This window comes from Silurus aristotelis (genome assembly GCF_946808225.1).
Source record: "Silurus aristotelis genome assembly, chromosome: 3".
Taxonomy (NCBI): domain Eukaryota; kingdom Metazoa; phylum Chordata; class Actinopteri; order Siluriformes; family Siluridae; genus Silurus; species Silurus aristotelis.
The window spans coordinates 11,161,975-11,187,685 of NC_139576.1; the positions used below are offsets into that span (position 1 = coordinate 11,161,975).

General features: G+C 38.5%; 3 protein-coding genes across 3 annotated transcripts in view; 2 read left to right on the plus strand and 1 right to left on the minus strand.

Annotated features, from left to right (window-relative positions):
* Positions 1-25,711, minus strand: part of ankrd50l (ankyrin repeat domain 50-like) — a 368,466-nt gene that overhangs the window by 38,198 nt on the left and 304,557 nt on the right. The gene's annotated exons all lie outside the window — the stretch shown is intronic.
* Positions 82-6,392, plus strand: LOC310723658 (interferon-induced GTP-binding protein Mx-like). The gene is given in 13 exon segments (XM_083537014.1): positions 82-188; positions 1,405-1,655; positions 1,799-1,936; positions 2,026-2,180; positions 2,717-2,855; positions 2,939-3,137; positions 3,240-3,318; positions 3,523-3,645; positions 3,728-3,869; positions 4,060-4,218; positions 5,048-5,061; positions 5,064-5,348; positions 5,438-6,392. Coding segments are annotated over 12 exon segments (1,902 nt in total). The 5' UTR covers positions 82-188; positions 1,405-1,423; the 3' UTR covers positions 5,675-6,392.
* gatd3 (glutamine amidotransferase class 1 domain containing 3) lies at positions 7,679-12,558 on the plus strand. The gene is made up of 7 exons (XM_083537177.1): positions 7,679-8,131; positions 9,538-9,590; positions 9,805-9,915; positions 10,845-10,964; positions 11,051-11,143; positions 11,413-11,568; positions 11,757-12,558. The coding sequence occupies exons 1-7, from the start codon at positions 7,997-7,999 to the stop codon at positions 11,884-11,886; spliced, it is 798 nt and encodes a 265-aa protein (XP_083393303.1). The 5' UTR covers positions 7,679-7,996; the 3' UTR covers positions 11,887-12,558.

Consider the following 25,711-nt stretch of genomic DNA (forward strand, 5'->3'; position numbering starts at 1 on the left):
AGCGCAATTTAGGCTTTTGACATTTTCTTGCAAAACGAAACCAGGAAGCTCTACTTGTTGAAGAAAATGAAACCAAAAGAATACTATAAATACCACCTTTACACAGACACACACACACACACAAACACGCTCAAACAGCAGATATAGGAGTAAAGTTCCATTGTAGAAGGCTACTGCAGATAAAACAGGTAAATAAGATCCTATATGTTAATAAAATACACAAAACAAGTCTTTAAATAGGTGAAAAATATAGGATATATATACATGGTTTTCTGGGTTGTTGTTTTTTTACGCAGGCTAAAATAGGTTTGCAATAGGGTATACTCTGTTTGTGTGTGTGCATTTAATATTACATTTTCTAAAGATATGTTCTACTTACTTTAACAAATGTCTTCATTTCTTTCATTCGTTCTACATTCACTCCCTCAATATGTGGAATTGTCAGGATTTTCTCCTTTAAAGATAAATTCTTGAAGCTGGAAATAAAAACTCTAAAGAATCCATTGCTTCCTTCTTTCTGGTTAGTGATTAATGCTAGTGATATAAAGTGCTTAGTGTTTTTATGCATGCGCAAAACAAATCTTTTTTCTGGTACAGAGAGAGTAGCCACACTGACACTGTGTTAACTTTAGTTTCTTTTTTTACACCCCTGGTATTATTGTGTATGTTTTCAAGTTTAATAATAAGAAAAGCTCTCAAAGTATGAGGCAAAGACTTAATAAACTTGCAGCCACTTATTGTTAAAAGGATATTGGCACAAACACATATACCGTTACACCCCTAATAAATAGATAGATAACATGGAAATAGTAGCAATTGTGCAAATGATATATATTTATTTATTACTATTGTATATATACCCATTCTTCTGTTTGTAGTAATAGCAATATATTATGTTCACCGTTCACATCCTTTTGTAAATCTCTGTTTATAGTAATAGGCATCTGTAAATCATGTCAATAGTACATATATACTCATCTGTATATTACTGCTCATAGTACATGTATACTCATCTGTATATTACTGCTCATAGTACATATATACTCATCTGTACATTATTGTTAATAGTACATATCTATCCACCTGTATATTATATTCATAATACACATATATTCATCTGTATATTATATTCATATTCATAGTCGATATATTCATCTGTATATTCATAGTACATATACAGCTGTAAATTACTGTTTATAATCCTATATTCAATTCTATTTAATTTATGTAAATCATGTAAACACTGTATATCCTGCACTTGCTGTTACTGCACTCTGGTTAGACCCAAACTGCATTTCGTTGCCTTGTACTTGTACATGTTTAATGACAATAAAGTTGAATCTAATCTGATCTAATTTATTCTAATCTAATTTGCTTGTATTCCTGTTTTGTTTTACCATGTAGACATTTACTGATTATTTCTATGTCACCGAAGAAGAACTTCAAAAAGGTAGAAGTTGTAAGAATGAGTAACAGCTTAAACCAACATTATGAGGACAAGGTACGTCCTTACATTGATCTTGTAGACAGTCTAAGGTCACTCGGAGTAGAGAAAGACCTGAACTTGCCAGCCATTGCTGTCATAGGTGATCAGAGTTCAGGAAAGAGTTCTGTATTGGAGGCTCTTTCAGGAGTGGCTTTACCTAGAGGCACAGGTGAGAAATACACACACACACACACACACACACACACACACACACACACACACACACACACACACACACACACACACACACACACATAAAACACAAAGCTTTGTCAGAGTATTCATGCTGAATAGCTCCAATTTCATATATAGGAATTGTGACTCGCTGCCCCTTGGTGTTGAAACTAAAGAGAGTTGATAAGGATACCACATGGTCTGGACGTCTAACATACAAGAATCAAGAAAAACACCTTCTCAAGCCATCAGATGTTGGAAACGCTGTTTCAAATGGTTCGTATTTTACAGGTGAAATGCATTTACCCTGAACGAGATGATTTGCATATTTGCACAGAGTAATATAAAGATTCTATTCTCCGTAGCTCAGAACGCCTTGGCTGGAGAGGGAAAAGGAATCAGCCAGAAAATGATCTCCCTAGAGATTAAATCCAGTGAAGTTCCTGATCTCACTCTTATTGACCTGCCAGGCATTGCCAGGGTGGCAACTGGTGACCAGCCATTAGACATTGAACAGCAGGTGAGACCAAAATGAGAAAAGTTGATTATTTTTCATCCATTTGAACCTTTTTTTTTTTTTTTCAGCATTGTACAATCTATTGCTGTATAGTTCAGTTTTGTTGTTGCCATGTTTTTGCTCTCTCCCATTCAAGCAGATGTGAAGTTCTTCAGTTCAAATACCAAAATATGAAAAATGTGATTTCACTGCTCAGTGAAAGTTGCCAGTCTGAGTATTTTACTTAAAATAATATTTTAAATTGATATTCTTGCATAGTAATGGGAACCCGGTTATATCTCACAATCTCAATTGCAAAATCAAACTGGAAATGCTTCTGCAGGATTCTTGTCATTCTCAAGAAAATCGTAAAATTTGGTCTGGCATATAAGAAACTAAACTAGATTTTTTTCAGTTTCAAGATCACAATTTTGATTTTGTTTCAACCCCTCCGTCTTGACTACAGCAAGATCATACTGTATATGTATAGTGTGTGTAGTGTGTGGGAATATCTATTAAAAAAAAGCATTTGAGTCAAAGTTGTTTCATTTGTCAAACAGATCAAAAGTCTCATAGAAAAATTCATTAAGAGACAAGAAACGATTAGCTTGGTTGTTGTGCCTGCAAACATTGACATTGCCACCACTGAGGCCCTGAAGATGACAAACAAAGTGGATCCAAATGGGCAGAGGACTCTGGGTAATATAGCAGTATCATTTATAAATTTTCAAGCTCTGAGTTACTGTGACATGTTGCTAAAAAATATGTAATTTATTGAACAGGCATCCTTACCAAACCTGACTTAGTGGACAAAGGTGCAGAGGAGACTGTTGTCAACACAGTAAATAACCAGGTCATCTCACTGAAAAAGGGCTACATGATTGTGAAGTGCCGTGGCCAGCAAGACATCAATGAGAATATGAGTCTGTCAAAAGCTCTCCAAAATGAGCAAAACTTTTTTCGGGAGCATCCACAATTCAGGCAAGAAATATTCATCATATAAATTCACTAAGAGAGCAGTTGTATCAATAACTGTAGTAAAGGATTAAACATGTTTATGTAATAATTTATTTTTGAGTGTAGATTGCTTTTTGAGGATGAAAAAGCCACAGTGCCTGTACTTGCGGATAGACTGACAAGAGAACTGGTTGAACACATTAATGTAAGAGAGCCAAAAGTACCATTCAACATGTTTGATTTGTGTTGTTTTTTCCGGTAACATAATGACAATCTTTCTTTCTTTCTTTTTTTCTTTCTTTCTTTCTTTCTTTCTTTCTTTCTTTCTTTCTTTCTTTCTTTCTTTCTTTCTTTCTTTCTTTCTTTCGTTCGTTCTTTCTTTTGCAAATTTGTTTTCCATCATCTTTAGAAGTTACTCCCACAGCTGCACAAACAAGTTGAGGACAAGCTGGAGGAAACAGTTAACAAATTAAGAAAGCTTGGTGATGGAGTTCCTCAAGGGGAAACTGAGAAAAACAGTTTTCTTATTGGGGTAAAAACTTTATAGGATTTTAGCTACCAATGTTTTTCTTTATTGTGTTTATGTCTGACCTGTTCGTTTTGGTATTTTACAGAAAATCAGTAACTTCAACCAAATTCTTACCGATGTAATACGAGCAGAGGAAGATGTTCAAAAGACAGAACGTAAGGTTTTTACTAAAATCAGGGCAAAGTTTGGAAAATGGAAACATCAGCTGGATGACAAAGGTGTCAGACGTGAGTTAACCTCATTAGGCCCAAGCTGACATTCAAAATGTATTTGATATTAGTTTGCTTCTAGCAGTGCCAGAAGTAAATTGCAAAGTTTAAAGTGTAAAGTTTAGGATCCAATTCCATCACAGGTGTCTAAACAATGCATTAAAGACTTTTCAGGTTTTGTCTTATTTCCCCTGCCTTTATTCTTTAGTCGAGGAAACCCTCCGGGATGAAGTTGAAGAGTACACCAAGACCTGTAGAGGAAAGGAGCTTCCTGGTTTTGTTAATTACAGAACTTTTGAGAACATTGTCAAGAAACATATAAACGATCTGGAGGAACCTGCTATACAATTACTGAAAGATGTCATTGGTAAATAACAACAACTGATACTGTTTTTACTGTGACACATCCGAAGCACACCCCATTTTGTAAAGAGTCATGTTGACCATATAGTATGACCTTCCCATCATGCATCCTGAAAGAATAACACCATCTTACTTTGATGTAATTAAAATTGAACATTAAAATGCATAATTAGGAATTCAGTAAATATACATAAGAGCAACAGGCGAATATTAACAATGCTGCTTTGAGGTTTTCAGCTTGTGCCCACAGCAAAAATATTGCAATATAAACAGTAGGGTTTGGTGTGGCAGAGGCAGATGTAGAGGACAGGGGGTTATGGCGACGGATGATCCACTGTAATGTCCCCTAATGGAAGAAGAAACAGTAGGGTTTGTCAACTGGTGGACCATGGTCCAGTTGTGAAGCAAGAACAGTTTTTCAGGGGTCTAAACTAGTACTTTTAAATATGCCAGCAGAACTGACAAACATGGGGGGACTGTCCATATGCTGTGCCTCAATAATTCTAGACATGAACTAGCTTCTTGTAGTCATAGATTGTTCTTTTAATATATTTATATATAGTGCATTTGGAAAGTATTCAGACCCCTTATTTACTCAGAAGTACCTTTGAGAATTCTGGGTAACTAATTTCCCCTGCAAAGCTGCTGTTTACTATTGTCTCCCTCTGCTGGCCGCTGGGGGCGTAGCATGACCAAGTACAGTACATAGCACTGTATTTTTTTTTTTTTATCATATGTTGTACATTTTTTAATTTGAAAAACTCATTGAAAGAGCACAAGTCTGCTTGATTTACTGTTCTCTGACTGTCATTATTATCTCTTATTTCTCTAAGAAATTGTTCATTCCCTTGTGTGAACAAGGTGGTCAGCTTCCATTTTGAAGCCTTTCCTAATCTGTTAAGGGCAGCTAAAAATCCGATTGAGGATCTGCTTGAGCAGGAGCATGACAAAGCCTTAGAGAAAATACTGTCTCAATTCAAAATGGAGAGGATTGTCTATTCACAAGATGGCCTTTACAGCCGCCAGCTAGAGGCTGTCAAACTGAAAGAAGGACCAATACTTAACTCAAGTGGTTACAAGATAGTAAATGCTGATGTCAGGGAGATGGCTCAGCATCTCAACGCCTACTTCATGGTATGCAATTACTAAAACCATTTTATTTTTGTGAAACCATATTCTGTTTACTTGATATGTCAATTGTGTGTGTGTTTGTGCAACATCAGATCACTTCTGACCGTCTGGCCAATCAAGTGCCCCTCATATTGCAGTACCATCTTCTGGATCAGTACTTCTCTCAGCTCCAGGCTGCCATGCTGAGTATGATTGGATGCCAGAATGCAGAGAAGCTTATACGGGAGGATCCTAGTGTAGCACAGCGTAGGAGAAACTTGAAGGACCGCTTGGAGCGTTTAAGAGAAGCACGAAAGATTTTGTCGAAGTTTTTGCTGTCTGTTTCTTAATTCAGTTCTAAAACGTAATTTAGGTTTTTGTTACATTAGAAGATACATAGCTAAGTTACATAGAATTCTAAATATTTGGGTTTAGGGGCATAGATCACCTTTCTTTTTATTTAATGTCGGAACTCAGACCCCATTTCCTAATAGACATAACAATTGACAATTAAGTGGCTCAATACTCAAATTAGTTTTAGTTATTCACTTATCAATTACCAATAAGTTTCAAAACTTCAAATAATACTTCACTTTGTATAAAAACGTGTTAGTTCTTTTTAGTTTTACAAACCAAGGATTTAGTTTTAACACACCAGCATTTTTCTCCTCATTATTTTATGATATATATTATTATATTTATATTTATTATTATTATATTATTAACCGAACTAGCTAAATTTCTCCACATACTAGTTTTTGCTATCTGTTTCGTAATTCAGTTCTAAAATGTAAGTTAAGTATGTTACATTAGAAGATACATAGTTAAGTTACATAGAATTCTTCAATGTTAAGTTTTAGGGGCATGGATCATCTTTTTTTTTATTTAACCTATACATTTTGGAGAACGTTTTTACTTTCTTTGGTGTATGTATTTGTGTGGAAAATATTATGTGTTTAAATTTCCAGAATGTAAAAATTTTAGCAACTAAAGTTGCTGCTTCAATAAATTTGACTGAATTGAAGATGACCTTTGTTTCAACTCAGAATACACAAATTCAACACAACATATTGCTGGATTACTTTGTTTCATTGAGTTTCAACTGGAGTTATATATATCCAAAAAAAAAGAAACAAATGCATTTATAAAAGGGTGTCCAATAAGGTTTTTTTGTGCAAGACCCACACCTGTAGCAATCTTTCACTTACTGGCTCCTATTAAAGCTGTGTGTTCATACAGAACCAAAAATGATAATTTAAAAAAAAAAAAAAAAAACCTGTTGTGCAGGAAATGTTCATCTTTGCTAGGTTAACACACCATATTCTCAAATTTGCCAAATAATCCAATAAAACAGGTGTCGTCAATGGGGGGACTCCAGTCCGAATCCGGACGGTCCAGCCGGACCACGAATCCATTTCACATAATGAAATAAATATTTGCCAAATATTCAGCCAAATGATAATTAACATAATTTCCATAATATAATATAATATAATATATTATAGTTAGTAGCAGTTGCCTTTGATACGAGTCATTTATTTGTCATTTCCACAGTTACACTGGGTGTAATGAAAAGCTCGGATTTAGCGTTTGACTGTATAAGCATTTTTTAGACATGTGAAATAACATAATTAATATTAAGATTAATGAATGGATTGAGATCATGCTTTAATGTAAAAAGGGTAAATGAAAAGCATGGTCAACAACAGCAGAGTCAAAGTTATCCATGCTACTAAATTAGGCAGAACAGTCAATTCTGCTTAAAAATCCCTCATAAAAATAACCCTTTTTTAAGGGTAATGATTTAATGGGAATTGGATTGCTTTTAAAGAAAATTGTAATGTCCTGGTGAGTGTCTCATGGCATGTTATGTCTTGAATACCATTAAGGACCAATAATACCAGTGGTGGATGAAGTACACAAAGTATGTACGTCAGTAAATGTATAGATACAGTAGGTAAAATATTACTCCAGTAAAAGTAAAAGTGCTCCCTTTAAACTTCCACTTGACTAAATATCCATGTATTATGATTTATTATGGCTATAATGTTCCTGTTATCATTTTTATGACAAAACTGATTCTGCATTATGGTGAGTTGAGTTGATTTTTTTTATTACTATAATATGAACGTTATTGTGTTTAGTTATGTTTACTTGGACACTACCCCACCCCCGGCTCCGTGAAAAAAAATATCTTGAGTGAAGCTGGTCTGTGGTGGAAAAGAGGTTAGGGACCGCTGGTCTTCATCTGTTTATATTACACCTCACTACCTCCCCTTACCACTAGTTGGCACTACAGCGCTGATTACAAGATGAAAACATGGCGGAGGAAGTTTTGTTTTACCGTAATATTTAGATGATATGGACAGCAGCTAGGCTTCATACCGTAGACATTGTTGTTTATGTAAAATAATACGTTTCTATTCGATGTTTTACGTTCGAAATATATAAATATGTATTTTTAACTGCGTTCTAACTCGAGTGTTGCACTTTTGACTGCGGATTCGGTGCACACGTGTTTTTGCGCTGATAATCTGGACATTAATTCTGCCGGGTGGATCATAGCTGATCTCTTATAGGCTCGTGTGACCTTTTTTAAGAAGCGTGCTTGAAGTTTCCCATTACGACCTTGAATATTGTTATTGTTATTATTATTTTTATTATTATTAAAGATGTTGGCGGTGCGCTCCCTGATCCTCAGACCTTGCTCCTATCTGCTGAAGCCTCCAGTAGGTCGCCTTGCTCAGCCAGGAGCTTTGAGCTTCCTTCACACCAGTGCCAAATGCAACAACGCCAAAGTAGCAGTGGTAAGTCCAGGGTCAAGTCAATGCAGGTTATGCATTAAAAAAATCTAAACTTATTTACACAATTCAAACTGCATTCTAAAGGATACTGGTGCTGTCTAGAGACATGCCTCGGTCACTGGTCTGTCTGTGCTACATATATATAATATATGACCAACACTTGTGGCACAGTTAAATAGGATGGATGGATGAATAGAACTTTATTGTCATCGCATAGTACATGTACATAGTAACGAAATGCAGTTTAGCATCTACCAGAAGTTGCAATGCATTCTACACATATAGCTGTAAAAATATTTACAGCAAATAAATATAAAGGCTATAGGCAAAGAACAACATGCAGAAACTGTTGCACTTTTGCACTGTACACAAAAAAAAAAAAAAAAAAAATATATATATATATATATATATATATATATATATATATATATATATTAGTAGAAGCGTTATACTTTTATTATTTGGAAAGTGACCTCGCTAAACTGTTTCTCAAGCGCGTTCTCTCAGCAACAGTGGCAATGCTGCTCATTACACACTACTGAGACAAAGGCATGACATGAGACTCACATAGAGTATAGATTAACATGGCAGAGGTAGAGCTACATCTTCCTGGAGATTTACTTAGGTAAATGTATGATTTGCTGTTTGTCTGAACCAAAGCAATAGAAGCGAACTATACCGTAATGAATTGCATTGCATTATATTTTTTCCATTGTATTGTATTGCATTGAATCACATTATGTTGAATCGAATTCGAAATCAGATTGCACTGAATAGTAATAGGGGTGAATCGTATCACATCATATTGGTAGCTGCTTTAATTGTATCTTTATTATATCGTATCCTTGTCTATGCATCAAGATGCGGATTGCATCTGCCTTAGTTTTCCTTTAACCTACACACATTTTATATATATATATATATATATATATATATATATATATATATATATATATATATATATATATATATATATATATATAAAATGTGTGTAGATATATATAATATGGACTGTGGTGAGACCTGCGATGTTGTGTGGTTTAGAGACAGTGGCATTGAGTAAAAGACAGGAGGTGGAGCTGGAGGTAGCAGAGCTTAAGATGTTAAGGTTTTCGTTGGGAGTGACGAGGATGGACAGAATTAGAAATCTCAGAATTGAGATGGTTTGGACATGTGCATATGAGGGACATGGGGTATATCGGTAGGAGAATGCTGAGGATGGGGCCACCAGGAGGGAGGAAAAGAGGAAGGCCAAGGAGGAGGTTTATGGATGTGGTGAGGGAAGACATGCAGGTAGTTGGTTTGAAAGAGGCAGATTTAGAGGACAAAGTAGTATGGATATGGCAATATTTTAAGCTGCACTGTTTACACTGTATGGATTGTGATCTTCTGATTGTCCCGGTTTCCAGGTGCTGTCTGGATGCGGAGTATATGATGGTACAGAGATCCATGAGGCATCAGCGTGAGTATTAGGCTACCCTCAAAACATCATGCTACCTAACATCATGTCAGTCACTCCATCAGCACATATCATGCATATCTCATTTGTCCTACGAGTAAGGAGAAATGATAATGTGGTTTTGGAAATACATTCTCCGCTGCAGTCAATATTTTTGTACCTGCTGGTTTACCACCACTTTTGTAAGACATTTACTCATTAATATGCATATGTACAGAATCCTGGTGCATCTGAGTCGTGGCGGTGCTGAGGTCCAGATGTATGCTCCTGATGTGGCACAGATGCATGTTATAGACCACAGCAAGGGGCAGCCTTCAGAGGAGTCCAGGTAAAAAGAATTAGCGATAGAAAGAAAGAAAGAAAGAAAGAAAGAAAGAAAGAAAGAAAGAAAGAAAGAAACTGTAGACAGACAGACAACTTTATTGTCATTGCATACGCAGCAACAAAATGCAGTTTAGCATCTACCAGAAGTGAAATAGAAGAAATTGTGCAAACTGACAGGTGCAGATAAAATAGAAGTACAGTAAAAAGAAAATAATAGTTTTAAAGGCTCTGTGCGGTGTTAAAATGTGCAGAAGCTGATGAGAACACCGCTCAGAGCCTTTAAAAAATAATTTGTACCATATACAGTACAGACCAAAAGTTTGGACACACCTCCTCATTCAAAGAGTTTTCTTTATTTTCATGACTATGAAAATTGTAGATTCACACTGAAGGCATCAAAACTATGAATTAACACATGTGGAATTATATATGGAATTATATACATAACAAAAAAGTGTGAAACAACTGAAAAATTTCATATTCTAGGTTCTTCAAAGTAGCCACCTTTTGCTTTGATTACTGCTTTGCACACTCTTGGCATTCTCTTGATGAGCTTCAAGAGGTAGTCACCTGAAATGGACTTCCAACAGTCTTGAAGGAGTTCCCCGAGAGATGCTTGGCACTTGTTGGCCCTTTTGCCTTCACTCTGCGGTCCAGCTCACCCCTAAACCATCTCGATTGGGTTCAGGTCCGGTGACTGTGGAGGCCAGGTCATCTGGCGCAGCACCCCATCACTCTCCTTCTTGGTCAAATAGCCCTTGATGCCTTCAGTGTGACTCTACAATTTTCATAGTCATGAAAATAAAGAAAACTCTTTGAATGAGAAGGTGTGTCAAAACTTTTGGTCTGTACTGTATATTACAATATATACATTTATAATACAAATTGAACTACACTACTTCTAATTTAAAATCCTAAATATGTGTCGTCCAGGAACGTGCTTACTGAGTCGGCACGCATCGCCAGGGGAAACATCACTGACCTGGCTAAGCTGAGTGCCAGTAACCATGATGCAGTCATCTTCCCTGGAGGCTTTGGTGCTGCTAAAAACCTGTAAGGGTTACTATGGTTTCTCTGTTTGTAGGGGTGAAGTGAAGATAAAAAAAAAGTAGCAGACGTTATTCTGGCTTTTTTATCAGGTCAACATTTGCAGTCGATGGAAGCAACTGTGCAGTGAATACAGATGTGGAACGTGTTTTGAAGGACTTCCATAAAGCAGGCAAGCCAATCGGGTAAGTACCCTGTTTAAAAGGGTATAATATATAATAGTAATAATAGCATAATTACAGTATAGATACCAGGGTTTACTTTTGAGAAATAATTTCCACTCTTTTAATATTTTGTGTTTGTTAATACTTTTAGTTCTACAGATATTTTATTTTCTCTAAATTTGTAATCTAATTATATTGGCTGTATGTTATAGTTTATGCCCTGCTATACCCCCGTTGTTGTAGTTGTGCAGCTGTGGTATGCAGAGTTGATGTTCACTCATGGTGTACAGGTTGTGCTGTATCTCTCCGGTACTGGCTGCAAAGGTCCTCCATGGGGTAGAAGTGACCGTGGGCCATGAGGAAGAGGAGGGGGGAAAGTGGCCATATGCTGGCACTGCTCAGGCCATCACGGCATTCGGGGCCAAACACAAAGTCAAGGATGTCACCATATCCTTCTCAGCACATGTCAGATTTAATATTTTGTAATTTTTCAATGCTTTATCTTTTCCTCTTCTTTCTTTTCCTCTCTATGGTTATTTACTATGGATTTATAAATGGTACTGTGGTAATGTGTTCTATTTTATGTTCCTGGTAAACATTTCAATTTTGATTTAGCCTTAATTTCTGACTTTCACGAGGCTCATGTTGACCCTAAGAACAAGGTAGTGACCTCTCCTGCATTCATGTGTGACACGCAGCTGCACCTGATCTTTGACGGGATTGGTTCTATGGTCAGAGATGTCCTGAAGCTGACTGGGAAATAAGTGCCCTACGAATTTCTTCAAAAAGCTGAGATTACACTGAAACACACAAACATATAGCATATACTACATATACTACATGCATCTTATCCTTTTTTGTGATAGAAGAAGCAAAAGCATTATAATCATTTTACTTTCGGTTGTTAAAACTGCAGTTGAAATGCTGACTACAAAACTATGAAATTATGCCTAATTATCAGTAAAGCCTTACTTAACCCCTAGAGAACCCCGGCATGATTAAAGTGACAGACATGATCAACCAAAAGCCTATCTCAGCCTGTTTTTATTTCGTATGACTGTCCACTAGATGGTGCAATAATACAACAAGACTGGCATTAAAAACGCAAAGGCACAGATCTGATTTGTTATTACTTGAAAATGCCATTAAAATTTTTTAGGGTTTTTTTGGTGAATCATAAAATGTCATGATAGGATCTGATTTATAATATGCAAAAAAATTGTTTTAATTCATCTTGATATCTTCGTTGTGTATCGTTTTAATTGTAATTTACACTGTATTATTGTGTGTTTATAGGTGAGCATTGTCAATAGATAAGCAAGATTAGGGTGTGGTTTAAATGGAAAGATCTGACACTGTAACAAACAAACTGATATCTTCTATCTTGGCTTCTTTCTTCTTAGACTCCCAATAATAAACAATGAAAGACTGGGAAAGTGAGTAAGTTCGGTTCAGTTCAGTGATCTAAAGACCCCTAAATCAAGACTAATTTCCATTTGCTTAAGTGGCCACTGACACATAAAAGGACCTTTCAATGTAACAACTGGACATGTGAAGATGTGAAAAGAAAAGCAGTGATGCAAAGTTTTGAAAAAAAAAAGGAAAGAAGTGGAGACTATTGTGGGTGGGTTTGAGGTAACAGGATTAGTTTTTCAGAGCAACACCAGAGCCGGTTATCATATGGCATGCTGTAAGATCCACACACCCCAAAGTGATGTGGAGTCTGCCCACATTCACACACTCATTTCCTGGTTATCCATCCACATCTTATTAGAGCATTCTTTGTAGGAACAAAGTTGCATGCTTTTAAATCCTTACACACACTTTCACACACAATTTGTTGTTCTCCTGATTCACTATTAATATTAAGAACAAACCTTAATTCATCAAACTTGTGCAAAAAGAATTGATGGTTCTCCAGGATAAGAACGCTGATAATAAGGGTTCCTTTGACTTAAAAGTTGCCGCTCCACCATGGACTGAGTCTGAATTAAATATCAATCTCTCTGTTTATTTCAGCTGCTTGTTTGAAGCTCTTACTTCATCTTTGGGTAGTTTTGTTTGTTCTCCCTCCTGCAGGGTGATCTGCTCTCCTAGAGAGATGTGATGCCTTTCTTTCCATCACTTTTTGTCATACAGATGCAGTTTTCCTGGCTGTTATTTCACACTGCGAACAAGACCTGCTCTCAGCCCTGGGTTTTTCCTGTTCCCAGGCAGAATGTGTCCATCTATACATCCACTCTTCCCACAGTCATGCAGGAGGCCAGAGCAAACAAGACCCTGGGTTTTTCGCAATTTGTTTGGACAAAACGAGGGGATTTAGGGCCTACTGCCACTCTTGCAGGGACTAAGTGCTAAGTGTTTGTGTGCCAAGCTGACACAGCAAACACACACACACCTTAGCCCTCCTCACTCAACTACTGGTTTCTTACTTTCTCTTAGCAGTGTTACACCATCTGCCCTTTGACAGGCTTTATCCCGACACCTGCTTTCTTTTTCTCCCACTCTTTTGAACTAGTCCAACTCTTATGTGGATATGTGGTTTGCTGGCGCCCTGGTCAACAATATGTATTTGGAGCTTTTGGCTGAGATGAATTGTGCGTGTTAGTCGAGTGAGTGGCTGGATGCACTGTCAGGAGTGTGAATAGGCTAAGGCCTCATCGCATTAATATGAGAGGACCAGTCAATCAGGGGCCAGCCTGAGGCCTCAGACCCCACAAACCTCTTGGCATCCTGATCAGCGGATTAGTCAGCACGCCGCTCTGGGTCAAGAGCATGAAAGTCTCTCTCTCTCTCTCTCTCTCTCTCTCTCTCTCTCTCTCTCTCTCTCTCTCTCTCTCTCTCTCTCACACACACACACAGACACATAGACGGCGCTCCTCAACCTCATGCATTTGTGCAGAAGTGGCCTGTGACATGCTGGTTGGAGGATTAGGCCCTGTGTGAAAGCTTACATTCCACATTCTTATTCTGATTGGCTTATACTGTTGAGTGTCTGTCCTGCTACAGTGATGCTGTCTCTCACAGCCTGCGGAGACTGAGGACTATTTTTTCTCATGACATCGTGTTACTTACCTAAAAAGCATCTTTGTATATAAAATAAAAATTTCTGGCTAGTTTGTAGTTTCTTTGACAATGAGTTCAATTGATTGTTAGAATGAATTTGTACTTTGAGCTCAAGAATATTGTGCTAGCACACTAAAATCACAGCTAGTCGTCACGTCAGAGAGTAAAGCGTGTCATTTTGAAAAGAAATGAACATAGGAAAATCAATGGTGCTTTATTTGACAGTGTTAGTCACTTTGCACTCCTGTTTCCAGTTCTGTGCACAATTGGCAGCTGGTCAGTGGGTTAGGCTGAAACTATCAAACCCCGGAACTAAATAGATGAGAGGGCGGGGCAGGAGGTGAGGGGGTTGATATGCCCAGGGAAATGTGTCCTATCTGCTAGTGTACCCCTGCTCTGACCCCTGACCACCCCTCCCATGTGCCTCAATAGTGGGACGTCGTGTTGCTCTCAGCATGATGTCCCAGCATCCTCTGCATGTGATGGTGGGAGGCGCACAGCGAGGGGCCTTTGGAGTAAAGAAAGCAGGAGAGGGGGAATTAGCAGCTAAAATAGATGCTCCAATCTCCATATGCATGCCGGTGACAAGTGTTATGCAGAGAAACTCGAGGCCAATACGTGCACAAGGTGGCCCAATGCAGCACGGCTCTGAGGGAGTTTGGGCAGCGGGCCTTTGGGGGAGTGGATGGGGGGTCTGCAATATTGTACTAATTCACGAAAGAGATTCACTATCAAAGAGAAAGACACGTGATAATTAGCCAGAGGGGAAAAAAGGGGGAAAAAGAAAGAGGCAAGAAGAATAGAATAAAAGAAAGAGAGGAACAGACTTGGGTGATTTTGACGTGTAAATGGCATGTTGATGCGTTGATTAGCATATGGTTGTTTGTGTAGCTTATTCATCGGGCAAGCTGAATGCGTCCACTGTGTGGATGTGACTTTCCCTTCGTCAAGACTTTTTCAATATTATGCCCCTCCTCTCATCTCATACATCACTTTTTTATTTCTTTGTGTATGCCAATCGCTGTTGCCTTTTCCTCCGCTGCATTTGAAATTGAAAAAACTAAAATATTTGGGAGGACCTAAAAACTGATGGATGCATTTCACTCTTTTAAAAACAAAGAATTGATGCATTTTCTATTTTAATCTAATTTGATGGGTTTTTTTTTTAAAGAGCTTAACTAATAAAAAGTGTGATCTGGGCACTAATTATAGACTGACTACCCAGAGTCTACTGACTAAAATATCAGCTCATTTAGTTTGGGAGGTGTAAATAAAAAAAATACCTTAAATTCTCTCCAGTTTCATGTCACATTACCATCCTGAATGATTATTTAACTTCAAACTTTTTAAACTCCAGTTTTTAACATGAAGTGCCATAGAGTACTCGACCCATTCCATTACTATCTTTCTTTATTGACCAAGCTAAAAAAAAAAAAAAAAAAAAAAAAGGATTTATTATGTACCTATACTTCCTGCCTTTTTTTTTTACTGTGTTCCCAGACTCCAGTTTTGGGACTGGAAAAGAGCAGAGCAAACCCAGCATGGTGCCTCTCCTCTTTTGTGTTTGGGTTTCCTCATGCCAGCTTTCTGCTGTCAAATTAGTGCATGTCAACCTCAAAGGCCCTCTTACGCAAGCTCACGCACTCGTATAGAACTCACCTTTCGGATATGTGAATATCTAGTGATATGAAGCAGGTGATAGTGGTATCGCTTGTTTTGTTTTGTTTTTTGCTGTTGAATTAGTGAATAATGAACAATCCATGATGATAAATGATTGGACTGAGCACAAATATTGATTGCTATCTTACTTTGTTGGTACATGGAATTTGAATAAACATGAGTCTCACAGCATGAGTTTTGCAAACGATTATACAGTTTAAGAAGCAAAAGATTGAAAACTCCCCAGTAGTAAAGTAAGGCAATAAATCTGTGTGTGTGTGTGTGTGTGTGTGTGTGTGTGTGTGTGTGTGTGTGTGTGTGCGTGCGCGTGTGCGTGCACCCTCCCAGACTGATCTGTTTGGCTATCAGAATGAATGGTCAGGCTGTTTCAGGTCAGAGTTCATAACCATTTTGGCCAGAGAAGGACAGCACTCCATCTGGCAGGGACTTTGCCCATGAAGGTCAGAGTCAAGGTTCAGAGGTTGAGATGTACAATGTAGCAGCAGTGGATGGTTTGGTTATGCACACAGGTGTGTGTGTGTGTCTGCCTTGCTATGCATAAAGCAGCTTTTGAAAATACTATTTTATATCAGATATAAATAATCACCGTAGCCTATTTCTAATATGACTTTACATATGAGTTGCCTCTCACCTTTTTTCTGCATTTACAGACTAGTATTTTTAGTAGCAGACAACTGAGTACCCCAAACCACTCATTACAATACCTGTTAAGCTATTTGACTATTCACAAAACCCACTGCACTGAGCTCGACCTCTCTCCACCCCCCTCCCTCTCTCTCTCTCTCTCTCTCTCTCTCTCTCTCTCTCTCTCTCTCTCTCTCTCTCTCTCCCTTTCTTACTCTCTATGCTGCTGTTACTACCAGAATTAAATGAGTGATGCCAATAGTATTTAATATTATAATTCTTTAAAATAAGGCAAACTCTTGAAATAATAACTGTTCTTTTTTTTTTTTTTTTTGAAAAAATACATCTTGCTCCCTCTCTCTTTCTCTCCGTCAATGTCCCTCACTCTCTATGCTGCTCTTACTATCAATATTAACTGAGTGATGTAAATTATATTTAATATTATAATTTTCTAGAAGGAGACAAACTCTGAAACTAATAATTAGTCTTTTTTTTGCTGGAAAGAAAACAATTTTGTCTCTCTCTCTCTCTCTCTCTCTCTCTCTCTCTCTCTCTCTCTCTCTCTCTCTGTGTCTCTCTTGCTTTCTCTTTATGCCTGTCACAGCAGCACAATGTCGGTGCATTAGTATGCTAATGAGGCAGGGGGTGACAGGTGGCCCGATAGACAGCTCAATTAAGCTGCTCGTTAAAGGCCAAGCTAACGAAGCAGCCTGTACCGCAAAGCCCAAACAAACAATGTGCCTGTGCAGGCTACAAATTGGTGGGGAGTGCTAGTGTTTGAGTGGCTGTTCGTGCGCGTGTATGTGTGTGGTTGGGAGATGGAGTTTAAGAGAAACTGTTTCTGTGTGTGTGTGTGTGTGTGTGTGTGTGTGTGTGCGTGTGTGTGTGTGCGTGTGTGCGTGCGTGCGTGCATGCGTCGGGAGTGGTAAATGTTAAGAGATTACCGAGACTGCATGTGATGGACATGACTAATAAAGACTAATAAGGCTGCCTGTTGGGAGGAAGTCTTACTACCCACCCCAGCACCACCCCAAACAACCCCCACCCCAAAGCTCACATATCTCATACTTACTTTTAGCTGATGCCTCATTTCTGCTGTCAATAAACCGAAGTGAGCTTCAGGTTAAAATATTGGTCCCCAGCTTTCTGTTGTCTTTACATAAGAATACATTATTTTTCATAATATAATATCTTGGTGTCATTTATTAAGATTAAGGAAATTAACACAAACCTTTTTCACACTTATTTGTTTCTTGGTCTTATTGTGCAGGTTCAGCAGTATCATTCATGTAAAAGTGAATATAATAGATGCATTTTCATTTCAAATTATAATGAACACTAATAAAGCATTGAATATGAATATGTCTTGTATATCTGACACACTGAGAATTATTATTGTCATTTCTCATGTGACGTCATTTGGGACTGGGAATGTTCGCTTAGCTGTTCTCATGTCAGGCCTCGTTAGACGTTTGGCATGATCCCTCTGTAGCCGTGCATTGTTTACTGTGTGCAAATAAACTTGTAACATAGACACAGCAATCTGTGTGTGTAATGCGAGGCAGGTAATGTGCGGGTGTGCTCAGTGAGGCGTGAAATGGCAGCAGTGGGGTGTGCAACTGTAACATTGCTCTTCTGTCTGCCTCTCATGGCATTGTGGGGATCAGAAGCACTAATGGGGTTGCGAGGGTGCTGACAAATGGGGTTATGTACGGAAGGAGACAAAACGACAAGGGCCAAAACAGAGACGGTCCGTTTGCCGCAAAGCTGGCTGCTTCATGAATATGCTAATCTGCGTTTACCCAAATACGTGCTTGAAGAAGGAGTGAAGAAGGACGACCACGCTCGTTAATTAATAAAGGACAATGGGGCTTTAATGGCTGCATTGTCACCGGGGAATGATTCAGGATGAAACCCTGAGAATAAGAGGGTCAGATATATTTTGAGATCAGGAAGACAGTGATGGGCAAAAAGAGAGCAAGAGAAGGGTTCTTCACCTTAGTTGACAAAAAAGGTGAACCCCAGCAGGCCTGCCATGCTGAAATGAATGGAACAGCACTGGGGTGGACAGAAATGGCAGCACTTAGCTAGGCTAACAGACAGGATCGAGGTTAAGGAACTGATCTCTGTCTGGAGAAAGAAATGGGAAGAGACAGGGGCCAGCTAATTAGATCAGGAAACTGCTTCAAGTTTTGTTTGGGACAGTGACACAGAGTAGACACTTAACAAGAGGAAGTTTTTGATCTTAACTGGACTTTGTGACTTTATGACCACAAATATGCTATGCTTTTTGATAGGAAAGGAGAAAGTAGAGGAGGGGGCTGAATTAAAGGAAAACAAGGGCTTAATATGGACTCAAAATAAATGTCTATAATAAACTATACTTAATGACTTTAATGAATGACAGGTGCCAAGAAGGGCAGAACTTATAATTATTTATTCCCGTTGTCACAATCCACTGTGGTTTCTCTGCCACAATAGAACAAGCAGTTGAGAATCTCAGCAAATTTTGCATTTGCACAAATATTTTTCCCACCATAACATGCCACCTTAAATAACACTTATTGGTATAAACTGTATCATATGTACTATATTGTTATAAACTGTATATTTATTTGGCAGAGACATTTATCCAAATCGTTTCACACACTTACAGAAAAATCTATTTATGAGGTTTATCTTTTTTGTCACTAGTGTCAAATAGAAAGACCATAATGATACTTTTTGCCAGGTGATAAAGGAATATGTTATAAAGAGATGTTAGGATATTTATAACACAGCCAGTATTGAGGATTTTCATAAGCCAATTTGATAATCTGGCATCACATATAATGGTGGATTTATTACTGTGTAATAAACAAAATACATTAGAGCATTACATGCTATACAGAATGGCAATAAAAAAAAAAAAATCTAATGGTCACATCATATGCATGTTCATTGGCAAAACGTTAAATTGATCTTGAGGTAACCGAATTTTCAATGTCTTTTTTTTTTTATCTTCCTCTCCCTGTCCTCCCCCTCCCACTTTCTCCTCCCTCTGTGTTATGACATGGTAATCTGTGTCCCCCTTTTGGTGCCTGAATGACCATTTGAATGGCCAAATTTTCTGCCTACATGAACCTATTGGAGGAGGATCAGCCATATGCCCATAAACATACACACTCAATGACAGAGGCAGACACCAACAGGTCCTCTCTGATACAATGAGCTAAAAGCGCGAGGGGTGTATATCTTAACCTGAGCAGCACACACACTCATACCCATGAAGCATATACTCACACGTCATTTTCTATGCCACCCACACTGCGTCAGGGTGGTCTTGATTTGAAAAAAATAATAACTCCATCTCAGCAGGGGCTGTTTACGTATACTTCTATGTGGGGGAGTGGATTTTAATATTTTTTTCCATGTTGATTACAATTTCCTAAATCTTTCTTAGATTTCCTTTAGTATAGCATCAAACCAATTGTAGGGCATAAGAAATGAAAGCTAATAAAGCAGAAGAATAGAGTTGAACTGTACTGTGATGCAAAAATTATTCTAACTTTCTGCAAGTATGTTATCAGGTCTGACTGATATAATGAGTTTGAGAGAGAGAGAGAGAAAGAGAGAGAGAGAGAGAGAGAGAGAGAGAGAGAGAGAGAGAGAGAGAGAGAGAGAGAGAGAGAGAAAGAGAAGGCCTATTGTTTTTGAAGGAGACCAATCTGTTGCATTGATGGCTATAGACTTGTGTTGGGGAAAGAGCATGTTAAGTGACATATGTGAGACAGAAACACAATAGGATTATGCTCCTTTTCTCGTTCTCTCAGTTTTTGGACACTGGGATTATCATCCAGGGGCTGAAGCCTTGAAGCCAGTAAGCCTCCCTGCTGCTGCCCATTCCTTCATTCCTTGGATAAGGAGGGAGGGATGGGTGAAGGGGGTCCCCTGGAGATTGGACCACCATCAGGATTTCCATATTCATCAGAAATCTTAAGACATGCTGGCTATGTTTTTGGTCATGTCTAAGTTCATTTTCACAAGGTTTTTTTTCACTGTTGCAGTTCTTCTTGTTTGTGAGGATGATGATCTACTCTACTAGTCAAATATCATTTAAATATAAATTTACTCTAAAGATTCCACTGGACAAAGTGTGCATCTTAAACTAAAATAATGTTAATGTGCAATAATTATAACAATACATTTGAAAATAAATAAAAAGAAAGAAAGAAAGAAAAACAGTTTTTTAGCCTATTTTCCCCTTATTGTGTTCCATCTCATACTCCCAACATTTAAATATATCTATGTATAACCTTTTTTTTTTCTCTAATTTTGAACTTTACGTAAATGTACTTTTATTAGATGTAGTTTTTTTATGGATTATATCTGTAATGAAATCATTGAATTCCACATATTGACGTTATTTATTTAAAATCCTTTTGCATTAATTATTGCAGTATACGTACAGTTGTTGTGCTCTGCAAGAACGTTTCAGTCTGAAAGTTATTTTGAAAACACTAACTCACTTACTGCACTTTTACAGGTATTGTGTGTGAGTGTGTGGTGTAAGAGACAACTAGAGTGTAAGGATGGATAATGATGAACTCATAGAGGAAGTATGAAGGGGGCAAGTGAAGGTTATCAGAGGTGAAGGGGTGCAGAATGTGTCAGAGAGAGTGTGTGGCAAAAAGAGACACTTGTCTGGCTGAGGAGTGTACAGGCAAGCTAGGCAGAGAGAGAGAGAGAGAGAGAGAGAGAGACAAAGGATGAAGAGAAAGAGAGAGTGATGGAGGATGCGGGACCTGACTGTGGAGCTCATCGATTTCCTAATTGATGAGGTCACTCAGAGGACTTCCCCAAACTCAGGGCATCCCAGAGAGGTCGTAACCGGGTTAGGCTGGGGTCAGAGTGCGCCTGTAAGGGCAGCGCAGTGATGCTGTGACATGTGACCCCCTTCTTTCTTTTCGTCTGTGATGCTGAAATATGATAAAAAGTGATCTCTATTGGAAATGTGCACTCAAATCAATGGGTATCAGAGTTGCATGCCATTTGGAAAAAGTAATTCTTTTGTGACAAAGGTTTTCACCATATAGTAATAAATATCAGCATAGCCTCTAGCTACTGACCTTAAGGGTGTTTTTATTTTTATTCATTCACGCAAATATGTAATCGGCCATTTGTGCATAAAATCATGAAAATACAGGCCAGCAGCTTCAGGTGATGTTTACATCGACCATCAAAATGGAAACTTTCGGACCGTGGCATGATTTTTGTTGGTGCCAGATAAGCTAGTTGAGGATTTCTATAACTACTGATTTTGTTGGATTTTCACACAAAACAGTGTGTGTGTGTGTTTTACTCAGAATGATGCAATAATGAAGAATCATCCAGTTATAGGCAGGTTTGCGGATAGAAATGCCTTTGCTGATCTGAGAAGTCAACAGAAAATAGCCAGAGTGGTTAAAACGGACAGAAAGAGGCGCACTGAGGCACACTGATGGTAGGGTCAGAATTTGGCACTAATGGATTAATCCATGGACCCAACCTGCCGTGTGTCAACAGTCTAAGGTGATGGAGGTGGTGTAATAGTGTGGGGAATGTTCTTTGGCACACCTTAGGCCTCTTAATAGCAACCAATCATCACTTGAATGTAACAGGCTAGTTTGTTTGGCTTTATCCCAAACCACAAATGGACACACTTAATATGGTGTCAAAATCCGCTACTATGCATATGAATATGATCTCATAATATTGCTATTCATAGCAAAGTATACATCAACCAGGCATTACATTAAAGCCACCGTTCAAGTATAACATTATAACCACCTGCCTGACAGTCATGACCCAACAAGCATTAACAGCATTAACTTCTTCAGCAATTTGAGCTACAGTTGCTCATCTGTTGGATCGGACAAGACCAGCCTTCCCATGTGCATCAATGAGTCTTGGCCCTGACCCATGACCATGTCGCTGGTTCACCACTGTTCCTTCCTTGGAGCACTTTTGATAGATACATCTCGCACTGCACCACGCTGTCTGAGATCATCCAGCACTGCTCGACTAGTACCACCTTCTCTCAGAATGAGAGGTAAGTATACTTCAAGGCTCTTCTCTGTTCTGGCACTGAGGTGGTGGAATGAACTTCCCCTAGATGTCTGTACAGCGGAGTCCCTGACTTTCTTCAAGCGACGATTGAAGACCTACCTCCTCCTGAAACACTTAAATTAGCACTTTCCAAGTTTGCTTTGTAGAATTCAAGAGTTATATTTATATTAAGTTTGTAATCTTGTGTACCAGTGTAGATTTATTCAATACTAGATACTCAAAGCACTTTTGTACGTCCCTCTGGATAAGGGCGTCTGCTAAATGCAGCAAATGTAAATGTAAAATACTGACCACTGCAGTTTTGGAGATGCTCTGACCCAGTTGTCTAGTTTGGCTCTTTTTTAGACTCACTCAAATCCTTACGCTTGCCCATTTTTCCTGCTTGTACCACATCAACTTTGAGGACAAAATGTTTACTTGCTGCCTCACCCACTAACAGATGCCATGGTAGAGATCAGCAATGCACTTTATAATGTTATAATGTGATAATGTTATGCCTGATTGGTTTATTGGTCTATGGTGTATGTGTGGAGGTTACCTGCTTTTTTCACCATTTTGTATTTTTTAGATGACTGCCACCTTTTAACATGACAAGATACACAAAAACACAATACACATTCTTCAAAACTAGCTGTTAGCTATTGTGATTGTGATGTGTTGATGTCCTACTGGAGACATGAATTTAGGTTGGTTAGTTGGCTGCAGTTGAACCGCGCAGACATTTGACATAGTGCTTTTTGACAATGTGCGCCGTTCTTTTATCATAGTGCATGGGTGGTCAGGTGTATTTTCATCATTCCCAACCATGAGAGCTGTGTCTTGCACAAATTCTTAACTAAAGCTGATGAATTTATTTTTATGAGGTGCTTATGAACTCTGGCAAGTGCACACACACACACACACACACACACACACACACACACACACACGCACGCACGCACACACCAATGTGCCAAACAGTAATTACTGCCTATAAAGTCTTTCGCACTTCTCCCTCACACCTCATTACAGGTCTAAATGCACACACAGTCCCCTCATTACCAACTACTTGCTAAACATGCTCTCACACACACACACACACACACAAAGTTACACACATACACACTGTGACACACAGTGTCCTCATTACCACCTGCCAGTTAAACAAGCAAGCACTCAACCTTGGGTGTTAACTTGCTAAACTGTTTGGATCTCTGTGTGTATGTGTGTGTGTGTGTGTGTGTGTGTGTGTGTGTGTGTGTGTGTGTGTGTGTGTGTGTGTGTGTATACCTGCTTGAACACTGTCTGGTAGGGGTTTGTGCATGTGTTTGTATAAGTGTATTTTTCGTACTTATTATTTTTCAACTGACTTTTACTATCACCTCTAAGAAAAAAGTTTCCTTTATATTAGAAATTATTTCCCGTACCTCCTGTGTGCGCATGTGTGTTTTGTTTGTGTATTTGTGTGTCTGAGACAGAGAGAGAGAGAGAGAGAGATATTAAACAGTCATTGCCACACAGTCCTGTTGCTGCATGTTCATAAAGATTTTCTCAATCTGGATTTCCACCCGCCAATAATGTCAATAATAATCATTTCTCCATCCTTCTTTCACTCTCTTTCTTTTCACACCACCTTGTGCAGCTGGTAGCAGGGCTGTATGTGTCTCTTTTCAGTATACATCAGCTTCTTTAAATTGTCTGTGTTTAACAGCACATCTGATTTAAACTTGTTCTCCCCTCATATCTCTCTCTCTCTCTCTCTCTCTCTCTCTCTCTCTCTCTCTCTCTCTCTCTCTCTCTCTCTCTCTCGCTCGCTCGTTCATTCTCTTTCTCTGTCCATCCCTTCTTTCTCTGCTCGTGTTTCCCTCCACAGTGCTGCAGTGTGCTGCTCTCAGCTGCAGGGTCTTTGTTTATCAGATGCTGGCATAACCCCACTGGAGGCATCTCTCTCTCTCTCTCTCTCTCTCTCTCTCTCTCTCTCTCTCTCTCTCTCTCTCTCTCTCTCAAGGTGAATGTCTGCTCTATGTGCCAAGGAGAACAGATGGGGTGCTGAAGAAGAACAGAGCAAAATAAAAACAAAACAAGTTGCATCAAATAAGACACCTGATGGGAATTCTAACTAACTAGCTATTGTTCTGAAAGTATGTTGCACTTCGGTTTGGATGATGGAATATATCTGCAATACAGTGCAATTCGTTGTATTGTCACATGGAACAAAGAGATGGCGTGACACCACATACTATTAAATAGACTGTAGACATACGATTGATTATTGTTTCTATTTAAAAAATCCTGATAAAAAAAATTAGGCATCTTCAGGAGCCTGATAACATTTTAAAATGTCTGTGCCAGGAAGAATATCTTGAGACTCTTGAGAAGGATGATTCAGAGTGTCGAGGGAAGTCTGGCTATTTCATATTTTTACATTCACAGCATTCGGCAGATGCTTTTATCCAGAGCAGCTTACAGGTATCTCATTCATATCACTGACCAGGCCCTGCTTAAGAGCCCAGCAGTGGCAGCTAAGTGATGGTGGGATTTGAACACATGACCGTCTGATCAGAAGTCCAGCAGTTTCACCACTGAGCTACCGCTACTCAACCATTTTATATATATTTTTATTTTTTGCTATTTCACATCAAAATGTAATATAGTTCATGAAGGTTAAAAAAAGAAATGCACAAAGCAAAGATGGATTTCATCCTGAAAGTGACCCATAACATGCAGCAACTGTACTATGGAAAAGCTGTGTGTTTAGCTCAGATTTTTTGGGTAATGACACCATTAACAAATTCGGCCAAAAATTCCCACATACAAGAAACAGCACTAATACCTCCTGGAGAATCTGGGAGTGGACTATTGATACTTTGAAAACTGTAGATCCTGGTGGTCTTAAAGTGAAGATTTATGGCATCATGAATTACCTGAATGCTCCTCTCCCTTTCATAGTCAAAATAATAAACCCAGATTTACACACGTTAATGCAGAAAATATTGTGGAAGAAAAAAGAATCTGTTTGGTGACCATCAGAGTCAGAAGAATTGAACCTTAAAAAAAAGGCTATGAAATGAATGAAAGAGAAAAGTCCACATACACAGACCTAAGAATACAAAACAATTTGGCATGTAGGAGGGCACCAGGATCCATATAAAA